At 36.8% G+C, this 14796-nt stretch overlaps 1 protein-coding gene across 1 annotated transcript in view; it reads left to right on the forward strand.

The window, feature by feature from the left end:
- The window catches only part of PRKCZ (protein kinase C zeta), a 42385-nt gene that overhangs the window by 11761 nt on the left and 15828 nt on the right, over positions 1-14796 (forward strand). The window contains exons 6-8 of the mRNA XM_005143265.3: positions 9815-9900; positions 12728-12859; positions 14191-14272. Of these exons, the coding sequence (XP_005143322.1) occupies positions 9815-9900; positions 12728-12859; positions 14191-14272 (300 nt within the window). The remainder of the gene's footprint in view (positions 1-9814; positions 9901-12727; positions 12860-14190; positions 14273-14796) is intronic.

Raw genomic sequence — 14796 nt, forward strand, 5'->3', positions numbered from 1 at the left:
CATTCTGGTTATGATACAGTTGCTTTGCCAACCTTCCTCCTTTGCAGCCATAGATTGTTACAAATGCAGAGATTCCTGCTGCCTCTTGTGGGTAGGGATGTGTCTGAGAGACCTCTCAGAAATGCTGATAAAATTGCATTGAAAGGACTCTTGGGGGATGTATTTTAGGAGGAAAAGAGCAGAAGAGTGTGTGATGCTGCTGCTGCTGCTAATATTGGAAATTAAGGGAAGAAATGTATCCAAAAACCCCTGACGGTATGTGTGAAGGCCTGTTTATTGTAAGATTGCTGATGTAAAGATTAACGTTTTAGCAGCATCATTTTCCAGGGCCTTTTTGTTGAATTGTGTGTAGTGGATTGTCTGAGATAGATGTGTGTTAATTCTGAAATACTTGTTTTGAATTAGTGTTGACTTAGTTTATTCTGACAGTACTAGGAACTGTGCTAGTACACTTCTTCGTTTTTATATCAGAACAATTAGGTGTGTGTATTTAATGTTAAAATTCGTCTTGTATTTGGGTAGGGTTGTTTTTGCTATCTCCTCCATTAAATAAAAAAAAAATTGAAGACTAGGAAACCTTTAATTTCACCAAATGTTTTTAATGTATAAGTACTTATGGCATGAGTATGACAGTAATGTTTTTTTTTTAATCTAATATTTGACTGATTTGCTGTCTTATATTTTTCATAATGATTACACTGTGTTGTAAATGTCTCTTATACTCTTTGTTTATCTGTCTAGTGTTTCAGCATTAGGTGTTTGGGGCTTCATTTTTCCCCAAGCCATCTTAAAAATTTCATCATAGGGTTGAGTAAAGGTATCTTACTAACCTAATTATTGTTGTGAGCAGTTTTACTCCAGGTATAGATACTTGATTTTTGCTTTACGTTCTGCCTGATACTCTAAAATAGCTCCAGAAGGCTTCTTGTTACAACAGTGTGGTCTGTAAATATTTGTCTAGCTCATAGGGCAGGGTTTTTTTTTCCCCCCTTAATTTGTTACTGTATTGGCAGCAGTGATTAGGTTATTCAGAGCACGTGAACCATTTTCATCCCCCAATGAAGAAAGGAACTATTGCGACCATAGAGACTATTCTGCAGACATAGATTGGATTGCACTGGATAATTAGGCAATTTTGAAACTGGTGGTAACCCTCTCCTGGTTTCTAGTAATTGAACTGACAGAGGGGGGAAATTGTTCTGTTTAAGATGTATTGTTGCTCAGGAATTGAAAACAGCTGTGTCATAGCTTCTTAAGAGTACCTGAGATACCTTTCTCTGTCTTAACTGTGGATAATGTTTCTTCACGCGTGGCATGTTTGAAAAACAGACATACAGATTACGAGATGGTGCAAGTTACTGAAACCAGAATTGTAGCTAAAGGTCTGTTTTGTTCAGAACTTTATTTTTTTAAAATGCTGCAATAGTGTAAATGTTTTTCTTAGCTATGAAACATTCAGTGAAGAATAAAGTGCTGGGTTTCCTTTTTGATAATCGAGGCATGAAATTACAAAGCATGCATCTGGCTGTGGGGTTTGATATCTGCTCTTACTTTAGGATACTGGATGTCCTAGCAGATATTTGTGTAACAATTTTTAAACTATAAACTAAAAAATACAGTGGAATAAGGAATGCTTGGATGAGTTTTTAAGGTGTCCTAACAAATAGCCTGGGTTGTTTGGAGGTGGTTTTTCCACACCCCTCCATTAGCTGTTGGTCAGAATGTGGTATAATTGTGCAGGAAAGATGCCACCTGGGTTTAGAAAACTTCTCTTGAATGCAGTGTCTAGCTTCATTCCCCTGTGCTATCTGTCATACTTCCTCTCCACATAGGTCTCATAAGTTGGTAAATCCTCTTGATGCACAAGCTTTTGGGTTAACGTTAAATTTGCAAGAGGGTGCTAAAGTTTTTTTGTGTTATTGGTTGGAATTAGTGGACAATCTGTGAGCCTGTTAAACCTCTGCCTGTTTCAGTAGTGTGGAAAAGCTATTTAATGTGTAACTTCTTAAATTATATGTTCAAGGTTAATTATATATTATACTTGGGTTTCCTTATAATACTTTTTAATCTGAGTTGCTTTATGCAAGTTAAGGTTTTTAATATTTAACTGAGGCACAGAAATAGCAGTAGAGGCCTGCAGGGCAGAGAATGGGTCTTCAGCATTTATCTCTTGGATTTTTGAGTTGCTATGTGAAAAAACAGATTTTGTGGGAGATTTCAGGTGCTGCTAATATGAAATGAAGAGAGCTTCAGAAGTGAATGAAGACTTGTGAGAAGACTAAGTAGTGATAGCAGCTGGCTAGCCACTGATGACTTGCTGGTAAATAGATCTCCTGAAGTGAAAAGGCAAAAAGCAGCTAACTTCAGGGGTGCTGAACGGGAGGTTTTTCAGAAGAGGCATAGGAGAGTCCCAGTCATCACTGTCAGTGCAAGAGTTGTGTTGAACAGACTGTGCAGTTCTGCCCTTAAACCACAGGGGGAAGGTAGAGATTTGGGTAGTGGGAAAAACAAAACCTGATATTCTCAATATTGACAAGGAAGCTCCTCATCTGTAATTCCAAAGTTTAATTGCTAATACTTCTGCATCTCTAACTGCTTGTCCTTGAATTATTAGGTGGGGAGGTATTTAAAAGGAAACCAGAAACTATTTGAAGGCAGAACTTCAGTTTGGTCCTCTTTACTTCTACAGTAACTTCTTGTAATAGTAATAGTGCTGCTATATACTTCTTCCAGTAATTTTAGGTAAAGCAGGTACAGATGCCCTGTGACTGGTACAGGACTCTATTCTATAGATTTCCAACTTTGATTAAAACTGTTCTTACCCACGGGGGTTGCAAGGAAAGGAAACCCTCAGGCAAGCAGTGCTAAAATTGATATTGTAGGGCCTGAAACAATAGATCTGGGATTGGAACTGATACATTAATTTTAATGTGCAGTTATTTCTAACAACAGCAAGACAAGCTATCTCAGTGTAACTGAGATAGCTTGTGTAACTTTCAACTTCTTAGAAGAAATAGCTATTGTCAAATGATTTTACATGGCAGATCTCATACACAAATAGTGGAGAGCATGGTGGACATCTGAAGGGGTTTAGGTGGGAAGCAGTGTGTGAACTTTGCTGTTCTGCTATAATTATCTTCCTTTCCTCTAGAGTGAATTGAAAGCCCCCTTCCAAAAGCTAAAAGGCAAATACCATTGTTAATTTGAAAGATTTAACTGTGCTTTCTTTAACACAGTAAACACTGTAGCTTCCCATCAACAGACCAGATGAAAGGGCAGGTACAAGTCTATCATAAACAGATGACGCTCTAACATGGAAGGTTGCTGTCTTGGGAAACAGAAGTTCTCTTCATCATTAAAGAATTAACTAGGTTGGAAGATTTACGCAGTTTGCAATCAGAATTAGTGTATAATCATTAAATCTGGAAAAGGTTTGAGTAATTCCTGAAACTAATAAGATTTTTTTAAACTTAACTACTCTCACTAAATAATGTCCAGTTTAGTGATACTTCGTATTGCTGCAAACTCTACTTCTTATGTTATACTAGTGAAATGTATAATTACTATATATAGCATATGAGAAAGCTTAAAAGGAGTAAAAGCACAAGTGGGACACTCCCTCGATTAGTTTTATTGAATGACAGAAAATAGAGCACAACTTGTAGAACTCAAATTGGGACATAATAAGAATGGGCACTGCACTTCATTTCAGTTTATTTTCCTCCTAAAACAAAGCAGAGAGAGATACAGATGTGTTAAAACTGGAGAGTGACAGATCTGGAGAGTTAGTGCTGCTGCAGGGGTCTCTGCTGCATAAATGGAGTTTAATACTAAAGAAATTATTCATCTTCTGCTGAAGGTGTTTTGCTACAGATTGTTTAAATATTCAGAACTTCATTTCGATCTATTTCAGTACTAAGGTAAATTAAAGAATGAAATTATTTAAATAAGTACTGGTTCAGTACTCTTTCAACTTGATTAAAAACTTCTCAGTGCAGATCTTAATTCATACTAATAGAACATTAAATGAGTGTTTCATTGTAGTAAATCTTTTATTGAAAGTTATTTTTATTTTGGGAGAATATATAAGGCAATCATGAAAAGAAGATGTTTGGATTTCTGTTAACAAAGCAATGGAAGCTTGGGTTTGTATTGCACTGTGGTTTTGTAAAGAGGAGCCAGCCACACATCATGAAAGGCAGTAAAGCTTAATATTGTGTAGTTAGAGAAGGGGAAAATCTGAACTCTTTTAATTACTAAACAAAAATGTTTGTAATTTTTAGAAGTGTACGGATCCACCACCAATTGTCTCCAGTCCCTTTTCACAACATTTTCTTTCAAATTAGAGCAATAAACACAGCATCGTTTTATCCTGTGGCTGGGACAGCCTTGCAAGAATGCACACTAGAGACACTGGAGGATGTACAGCAGGTTGAGAGCACTGACGTGCACAAAGATCCTCTCAGAACATCACTTCTGGAATAGCATCCAGTAACTGGATTTAGCTAGGATTTCTTAAGTAGCACTGTTCTTTGTGATCTTATTTGAAAATATGTCTGGTAAATTTCAGGTAAAATAAATTAAAAAAAAACTCAAACCAAAAGAATTCTGATCTGGGCTTGTAAAATTAGGATCTTTATAGAAAAGCCATGAGCCTTGCACAGAAAATGTGTTGAGTTCTTTCTTCAGCAAGTAGTAAGAAAAAAGCTTGTGAAGTAATGAAATGTGTTTTGGACACTATGGAATCGGAGAATCAACTAGTTTGGAAAAGACCCTGAAGATGGTCAAGTCCAACCGTTAGCCCAGGACTGCTGAATCCACCACTAAACCATGTCAATACCTTCAGCCACTTGAAAATACTTGAAACTATACCTTTTTTCCTATACATCTGTCATCTTAGATTCTTGGGGGGTTTGATTAAGAAGGATTTTTAAATAATGGTAGTAAAACAATACTCAATTCTCTTACTTTATCCTGTAATTCTATAGTATTTTGGTGATTAGTTCCAAAATAATTACCCTCTTTCCAAAGAAAATTATTTTTTTTTTTAATTAAAAGTTCCAAAGCATATGCTACAAACTTCTGTAGATCCTGATACAGGTCTTTTGGATTTAAGACAAATAAACCCTTGGGCAAACAACTATCAACTAATTGACAAATGGTTTTGCTTTGACTAGGTAATAATCTGAGTAAACTCTGGGCTGTTAGTCACTGATTTAAGTTCTTAACAATTTTGAGTGATTAGTTAAATGTATAATCTCACAGGTAGAAAAAAAATCATTCTGTGATTGTCTTGACTTGGGGTTGGAAGTAGATGATCTTTAAGGTCCATTCTAACCTGAACTGTTTTATGACTTCACAGTTCATGTTCTAGAATTCAGTGTGGAAGTGGATCAATCAGACTTGCTGCAGTTTCTCCACCAGATGACTGGGAGATTCCTATTAATATCCTAGTTTAGTACCAGATTTATCCATCTTGATAACATTGCCTTCATCACCTTGCAGTGGCATGGAGCCATTTGAACAGAAGGATATGAATATGAGCAACCAGGAGATGATGTATGAGAAAACAGTGTGTATGGAGGACAGGTTTTCTACCTTGTAGTCCTGAAGTGGAAGTTGGTTCACCCTCTTCAAAGTCAGTGGGGAAATAGGATATTTAAACAGTGTTTTAGCTGTGTCACAATAAATGCTGGAAGGATATTACAGTTCTATGAGATACAGCTTTATTTCCTTCTTAGTTACCTGCTGATGCTATATGTAGGGAACTTCCTTTGTTACTATTGCTGTTTTAATTGTGCTTAATCTTGTTCATAAAGGTTGATCTGACTTGGTAGTTAAATTTTATGTCTTGCAAAAGAAAAGAAGAATGGAGATACGGTTTCCCAATTGCTAATCAGTTTTAAATTCAATTAAAAAAAAAAGCTAACTTTTGACCCTTTTAATAACTGTAAGAGGTGAAAGCACTTAATATATATATTGTTAAGGATATGCTTTCCTAACATCTGAAAAGGAATGGCAATGGTACATAGCAGCTATTTCATGATAAAGAGGACAGATTAACATCCCATACAAGATCTGTATGTTAGATGCTTCAGAAAACAGTACTTTTATTATTTAAATTTAGCTATTTGGAACATGTTAAATAACAAATATGTGAAACAACATACTATTGAGGTTCTTTTGAGTTGCGCAAAATTTTGTCTTTATTTGTAACTATTTTTATGTTATATTTTCATCTAATTCAGATTCCATCTAAAATACTAATATCAATTTCTTACTTGTAATTTATGAGTTGGTTTTGAAAGAATGCTCACTTGTATGCTCAGCAAAACATTAAAAAAACAAAACAAAACCTGGGCATTCTTATACTGTGCAGCTGGCAGGCAGTGGAATTGGCCTGTAAACAAGTTGCATTAGTCCCTGAGAAGTGATGTGCAACAATAGCAATTAATAGCTGTACTTAGGGTAGTAAAAATTTTCATTATATTTTGATCACGTAGAAGCAGACTTTGGAATTTGTAAATTCAAATGCAGAGGACATAATTTGTTGGTGGGCATCTTGCTGCCATTCATTGGTGTGAACCACAGTCTGCACATGACAGATTATTTCTGTTACGTATTCTGGGACATACAAGCATTTATCAACTTGCAGATGGAAAAAAGTATTTTGGGCTTGAGGGCAGGTTGGGCCAGTCTTCTAAATTGTTTCTCTTCTCCGTGCTGGGGAAGGACATTGTCAGTTGAAAACTGTCCGTTCCTTCTTCTGTTTCTGCCTGCTTTATTAAGTTACATTTTCAAAGGCAAAGTTCACATCCTTCCTGTGAAGTTCTGCAGAGGTCACTATTGAATTGGGGCAGTATCTTCTGTGGATTAGTTAATTTGGAATTAACACAGAACAATGGACAAATTGCTCATCCATTTGCAGCCTCACTTAAATATTTTTGTGTAATTTTCCCATGAGTTTTTTTCTACAGTATTTTTTTAAAGATGGAAAAAAACCCCAACCCTAGGAGATGTATTTGGGGAAAAAAAAAATTAAGTGTATTTACAAGGTTCATTGTGCATTACTGTTAGTGATATAGATGCACAGCTTGACAACAGAGGGAAGAATTGCATAGCAGCAAGAATCAGTTGTTTCACGCGGCTTTTTACATGTAGACAGGTGGTTAATTTTGTTTTGCTTTGAGTACTTTTATTTACCTTGTAATCATAACTAAAACCAGTCTCCTTATTTCCCTGCGATATTCCAGTCCTGGAAGTAGGTGAAGTTCAGTACATTCGTTTTAATTAGAATATGTATTTGTGTTACTCAATAAAAATGTATTATCTTTGTTCGTGGCTTAAAATATTGTTTGCATTTTCCCCTAAGCTTGTTCAGAAACAGAACAAATATTCAAAGGAAAGACAGCTTTTTTCATCCCAAACACTTGATTTAATGTCAGAGACAGGAAAGGCTTATTTTGCTTAAGGTATGATATCCCCTGCAGCTTCCAAGCAGCTGATTTCAAGTCCTGAAAAGAGTTAACAGATGTGCACTGTAAAATAAATGAAAAAGTAGCCCTTTCCTTAAACACAATAATTAAATACTCAAGCTTTTGTGATACCAAGAACATATTATTGTCATGTAAATTTAATCTTAGTGTGTAATAATACAAGTAAGACTTGTGAGATACAGGTGTGCCTTACAGTGATCACTGTTTTTTCTTTATATTTTTTTTTTTTTTTTTTTTTTTTTTTTACCTTGGGCACTTTCAGAGTCAGGGAATAGGAACTGCCTTCACATAGACCCTGCACTGTGGCAGTGGCAGTTAGAGCAATAAGTTGTAGATTTCTTCCATGTTTTTGAAGCTATGCTCTATTAGTTCAGGTTTTGTTAAGTTGTTGCTTCACAAATGTATGATACAAACCTTGACTTTGATTTTTATTATTTATTATTAATTAGGGAAGTTACTTGCTCCGTTATTTACAGACTTCATCAGCACAAGCTGCTTGGTAACTTACCGTTCACTTAATATTCCTCATCTCAGTGATAAGCTCATGTTCAGCGCACAGATGTAGTAGGTTGCCTCCATATGGTGCTTTGTCTAATGAGTCAATTAGCTATTTTGGAGAAAATCCTTGTGAAGATTTTTTTCCCTCCTTGATGTAAAGTCATCCTACAAATAGCGGAACAGTCTTTAGCTGATGTTTGTGTTTGAGCATAGTTTTAGGCAGAAACTTTGCAATCGTTCCTCTAGATTCTCATTTAAATTGTGCTTAGGAAAAACAGGAGGGTTTTTTTTTCTTTAAAGTTTGTGTTTGGAGGTTTGGGGGAACTATTTGCATCAGAGATACTAAACCATATACCTCTATTCTAGTGACTGCCTTTGCCCCTTTTGTGGCCTGCAGTCTTTCAGAAGTTGTTAGGTATCATAATTGTAGTTTACTGTTGTTTTCCCCATTATTTATGCTTCCTATGCTGTTTAATTCTCCCTATAAAATAGCTATGCTTACCATTTTTCCACTGAAAGTAGATGAAATATGTTTTGTACAAGCTGCCAACAGCGTTAAGTTGCATTATAACTCGCATAAAGAATCTCTTTTTAGAAAGGCATGCAGTTAAAGCTTTGTATTGGATAATCTTATTCACCATATTACTTTAAAATAATGGTATCAAAATGAGGGTTCTAGACTTTCACATTTTCCTTTTTCAAGTAAGTAAGAGCATATTCTAGCACCCATAAAAACACAGTAAAATAATTTTCCTGGAAATGTTTAAGGGGATGTGTCAGACTGTGTGAAATATGCTTCTTAACTTTAAATATTACAGTAAACTGGGAGAACCCCTAAAATGGAATCTCCTTATAGGTGTAGCTAGAGCTGATTATTAGGTAATGAAAATCTGACATTTTAAAAACTATTTTATATCCTCTTAGGAATATGTTGTCAGTTTTAACACTGAATTTTCTGCTAAACTCTTCCCCTTCTTTCCTCCTCGACTCCCCAGTCCACCCAGTGCCCACTCGTACCAGCAGCTGTGGAAAGCTTGTGGCCCTGCTTATGTGGCAGGGGTTGGCTGTGTCACCCTTACAGCAGCTCTGGATAGAACTGGTGTCACACAACACATTTTACAACACTTAGTATTACGTATCAAATTCTCTAATTAGCCAGTCGCACAAAATTGCATGTATGGATATGAAAACAACAGTAATTCAGAGTAGGTGCCAGGTACTGTCATGTTGGGGCCTCTTGAAAAGTCTGGCTTAAACAGATTAAATGTTTTCTTGTTATGTTTAGAATAGATTGGAAATAATTGCAGACCTGCATTTGAGCTGTTCCCTTAACCAGAGAAATATTTTGGACAGCATTTAATTGCGACTTAAAAATGAGGTCAAATAATGTCACTCAAAGCTTGTAACGTCTTTAATACTTACACATCTAAAGCGTTATTAGCACCAGACCTTTGTGTGGTCACATGTGAAGGTGAGATAGGTATTGTGGTTGGACCAGAGGAGGCAATTTAGCACTCCTGTGCCCCTCTCACCTGAGCTTGCAGAGTGAGCAGCCAAGAAATGGTAACAAGATTATGATCATGTGATGGAAAAGAGACACTGATAGGAGAAAAGGGAGAGGCAGAGGGGAAGGCACATCCTGCAGGAGCTGTCAGTTACGGCTGCCTTTACGTATTAAAAACAAGGCAGCAGAGATTTTAGCTGTGCGTTGATTTTTGGAAAAGCAAGATTGGTTTAAGTCACAACTTTCTTAATGTAGTGTGTCTGGTATTCCTGTGCCACCATGCTGCTGCCTTACACCTTTTTAATTTCTTTCTTAGAGTCAATCTACCGCCGTGGAGCCAGAAGATGGAGGAAGCTGTACCGAGTGAATGGGCATTTGTTTCAAGCCAAACGTTTTAACAGAGTGAGTACTGTTGCATAAAATGTTGGGTTTTGGTAATGTTCTGTGGTAATTGTTTTTCTCAGCCTGTGCTTGTTCTGTATTTGAGTATTGAAAAGCAAGATGCTTATTCATGTGACTTCTCAGTCTATGCAGTGTTACTCAGGTCATAACAATCAGAAAAACTTTGGAAGGCTTTGAATCTGGGATGGAGTTAATATGTTATTGGTGGGAATTATTTTTAATGTCTCTAAAAAGCTGGGTTTGTGCCTATTTAAACTGATGCTTACTTAGAGCAGCTTTTCTCCTCCTTACTCTATGTGATTTTGGTTGCTTGTTAGCATGATCTTTTACTTTTGGTACTTTTTGTCATTCTTACAGCTCTTAAAGAGCTCTTGATTTATTTTTATTTTTATTTTTTTGCTTTAAATGTGTTGAATCTGAGGTATTAAATCATCTGATTAAGAAACAAATCTGGTTTATTGAGCTAAAATACAACTATTTTAAGAATCTGACTTAATCCATGTAAGGAAGTGAATGTAGCTTTAAGACTGAGACACCTCCTTCGCTTATCCCATTATGCCTAAGTTTTGCAGTATATGTACAAATGTAGTATATAAACACTTCAGGGAATTCTATACAGACCTGAGTGCAGTGAGGGAAGTGAACTGTGATTCAGTAGTAACTGGTTTTTAAAATTAGCTTTTTTCCTCTTGCTCGCCACCCCAAAACTGTATTGAAAGGAGGAAAAGCCCCTTCAAACTCAGTATATTATCCCTAGATATGTGAAAAATATCTTAAGTATCCGAGTTACAACATGCATTTGTGTAATGGGGTGTGCCAACTCCAGTTTTTTCATTTATAGTGTGAAACACATACTTTTTATGCTTATTTGCCCTATAGTCCAAACATGTTTCTTTGAAACATTGTGAGTGCATACCTGCCATGTTAAGTGCATTAGTGTTTTGATTGAAATTAGGCAGATATCAAATATACACATAAAGGTTTTAATGCCTTATTAGTATGCCCATTTGTCAACAGTCCTAAACAAGACTACTTTGTAACTGTCTTTATACAAATGGAATCAAAGTGAGAACACAAGGTGTATCTAACTGCAGTTAGTAGTAAAGTGGACATGAACTGCAAAATGTGCTGTAAGAACACATAAATTTATAGTAAGTCATGGTCATGTATGCATTACCAAATTAGATACCAAGTTTTAATGTTGATTGAATTTTTAAGGCTGAAGTATGACCTTAGAAATTAATTCCTTTTTCATAATAACCTTTTAGAACTCTCAGATAATTCAGGAAAATGAATGTGTGCCAGAATCTAAACTTTAATCTTGCTTAACATAAAGGTTAACACATACGAAACTTTGTATGTGTGTTGGAGAGCTAGGAGAGGAATACTGGCATTAATGGAAGGAATTTGGGAGCCACCCCTACATCTTCCCCCCCCCCGCCCTTGTTTCCCTGCATCTGTCTGAAGTAAATGAAACTGTTTTCTTGTATGTTATTTCCAGGGCCTAAAATATTTTATTTAGTCTTAGTACTATTGCTGCCAAACCTAGACAGGGATACTGAAGGAAGTCTGATGGAGCAGGAATTGTGAAAGAAGGGGCTATAATGTCCATGGTTGCTTCTCTTATGAGGCAGTATGGTTGTGCTGTTGGTTTTGTTTTTTTTTTTCCCCTGAGCAATGCCGTTTGGGTTTCTTGTGATCAAAAGCAACTGGCTGTGCAGATGAGTGGGATGTCATTAAGTTTTGCTTTCTGTAGCTATCAAAACATGCGAAGGGCAATGCAGAAGGTTTTTTGGTTTGTTGTTTTTTTTTTAAAATTATCTATTCTTTGATCATTATTTCTTTTCTTCTTAGTATATTTTTTCTAATACTACTTGTAAGGATTTATAGTAGCTTAATGCTTTTGGGCAGGACACTGTGTGATTCATTAGTTTGAGGATGTGAATAGCCACACTCTAACTGGCAGTTTGCTGGGACGAACAGACCTGCTCTGTTCTGGTCTGCAGCTTCGGGACAGTTGCAGAGCTCTGCCTGAGCCTGAGGATGAGAGTAGGGCTTCATGTGCAGCTTGCAGGGTGCTGGACAATGCCTTAGACTGTTACAGGACTCACTGCAGAAAACGTGTAGACAGGGAATAATGAGTAAGTCCTGTGCTGGCAACCTGTGCACTGCACAGAGGAATCACCTGATGCTGGGTGATTTCTTGGCATGTTAAGAAGCTCATATTACAATTGGCACTTTGGGTAGAGTGGATAAAATGACCACAGCACACACAACCTGGAAAAAATATTTCAAGACCTGCTTTGTTGAAGTCAACAGTAGAATGTCTGGCTTCTTGCTTTGTCCTCCTTTTGGTTTAATTTAGTCAGATGCTATGTCACTGCATGTAGAGGAAAAGACCATATATTTTTGCCATTAAATGGTGCAAGATACAGAGGTTTTACATCAGACTTGATAGCTGAGTTTTAATTATGCAAAGTTTCTACCTCTGTTAAAGTATATATGTGCAGATATAGAACATGCTTCATACTTTAACTTGTATTGTGTAAGATTTTGTGTTCTCCAGAGCAGTCAGTCCAGGTGGATTTTATGCATAATGGTGTAGTACAAATTTCTGTGTGCTTTGTCTGGATGACCTCTGTCAGAATCTGAAATTCAAAATATTTTGTTGGCATAATTTGCTAATATTAAGCTGTAATTCTAAGAGAAATATTGTACATCTATTAGAAAGTGACTCATTTTGTAGGTGAATTCTTGCTGCTTGGCAACTACTTATTTACAGAAAGGAGTTGATAACTGAATTAATGATACACTTTCTGGGTTTTAGAGAGCGTACTGTGGCCAGTGCAGTGAAAGGATATGGGGTCTGGGAAGGCAAGGCTACAAGTGTATCAACTGCAAGTTGTTGGTCCATAAGCGTTGCCATATACTTGTTCCACTGACCTGCAAAAGGCATATGGTAAGTTCGTGTTTTGTATGAAGCTGTTTCGTTTTGTCCTGAGTGGCTGTTTGTGGATGTGCCTCTTGAGTAATTAAATGCTGTGTGTAGTGGTGGAGCTGTAACACTTGGTAGTGGTTGCTTTTCACTTTCTGAACTGAGGTCTCTGGAGGACAAGCCTTTGGATTGTGAGCAGTAGAAACAAAGTGAGGAAAGAAAACTTGTGATATGAACTGTGTGCAAGCTTGAGTTTCCCTCTTCCAGTAGACACACTGTATTTTACAGAGAGATAAAGAGTTGTCATTAATCAGTCTGTGATTCTATGATTGTCGGAGTTGGAAGGGACCTTAAAGCTGATCCAGTCCCAACACCCAGGTATGGGCAGGGACACCTTCCACTAGAGCAGGTTGCTCCAAGCCCCCTCCAACCTGGCCTTGAACACTGCCAGGGATGGGGCAGCCACAGCTTCTCTGGACAAATCCTGGATTTCTTCCTTTTAGCCTATGGGAATATTTTAAGAACTAAGGCACTTGTGTGGTTTTTGCACTACTGCATGGAAAAAGGCTTTAATGTTCTTCCACCTCAGCTTCTCCAGTGTTCTTTCATCCTCTGCTTCCCTCATACATTCCAGTGGCAATATTTGATTTTCCTAGGTTATGACATGAATCTTTATCCCTGAATTTTAGCCCTTCTTCTACTCATTGCTGACAACCAGTATCTCACTGGCTGTTGCATCATGTTCTTTCTAATTCAGAACTTAAACCAGTATTTTTCTTTATTGCACTGCTAGGTTCTTTACTGATTTATTTGTGCATGCTGCTATACATATTGGAATAGTCTTACATGTTTCTCAATGAGTTATGATTGATACCAGTGTCTAAATGTACTATAAAACTATTTGGTGTTATGATCTTTACCAATTTCTGTTGTACCCTTGCATAGTGAGGAACAATTCCTGTTTTTAAATAGAAAAGGAATATGCCAGTGCTCTAAATGGAGTGTGTATGTTGAAGTGTTTACTTTGTTGCTGTTCCACGTGAAGCAGACTCGGAAGTTTTAAATAGAATAAAATTTTTAACTTTGCAACAAAATATACTTATCTTGCTTTTAGAAGACAGCAAAGCATCTGTTGTAGAGAATGGTCAATGTTGCATTTAGGCATTTTGTAGGCTGTTTTTATAATGCATCACAAAGTGTTAGTAGTCAGAAATACTACAAAACACAATTTTCATTGTGGAGGACACAAATGTTAGGTTCTCATTGCATCGTAGTTCAGTGCAAGACATACTCGCTTAAAGTTACTGCATAAACCCATGTTTTTTTTTTCCTATGTAACTTGTGTGTTTTGCAAGGATTCGGTCATGCCTTCCCAGGAACCTCAGTTAGATGATAAAAATGATGATGTTGGCCTCCCTTCAGAAGAAACTGTTGGAAGTGAGTACTGTCTTAAGTAAAAATTCCTGTGTTTCTCCATTTGGAGGCCCAGTTTCTACCTGTTTAGGTTTCTTTTTTAGTAAAATTTACCTTAGATTAGCTCTTGTTTACTCCCATGGACTCATTAGGGACTCGATTACAGTAAACATACTTCTGAAACATGTCATCTGGTTTGGTTTCATCCTAAATTCATAAGCTCTGAAACCAAACCACAATGGAAAATTAAGCATGGAGGTATTTGGAACAATAGATGTACTTTTTGTTTTAAAACCCTGTACTTCTGATCCAGGCTGGGATGCTAATTAAATGCACCCTCAGCCTTTAAGTATTTCATAATTTAGTGTGGTTTGTAGTACTCTTTCTAGGTTAACATTTTTGATGATTTAACCTGTCTTGTTTTCTGGGGCCATTTACCACACCCATTCTTGGAAATGACTGTCCTTTGTCAGATGCTGCTATGAGCTCAAAAGTCCATTGATGAATTTCTTGCTGTCTCAGAGTAGTTTCTGCTGCACCCTGCTGTC

Source organism: Melopsittacus undulatus, chromosome 12 (assembly GCF_012275295.1).
Source record: "Melopsittacus undulatus isolate bMelUnd1 chromosome 12, bMelUnd1.mat.Z, whole genome shotgun sequence".
Taxonomy (NCBI): domain Eukaryota; kingdom Metazoa; phylum Chordata; class Aves; order Psittaciformes; family Psittaculidae; genus Melopsittacus; species Melopsittacus undulatus.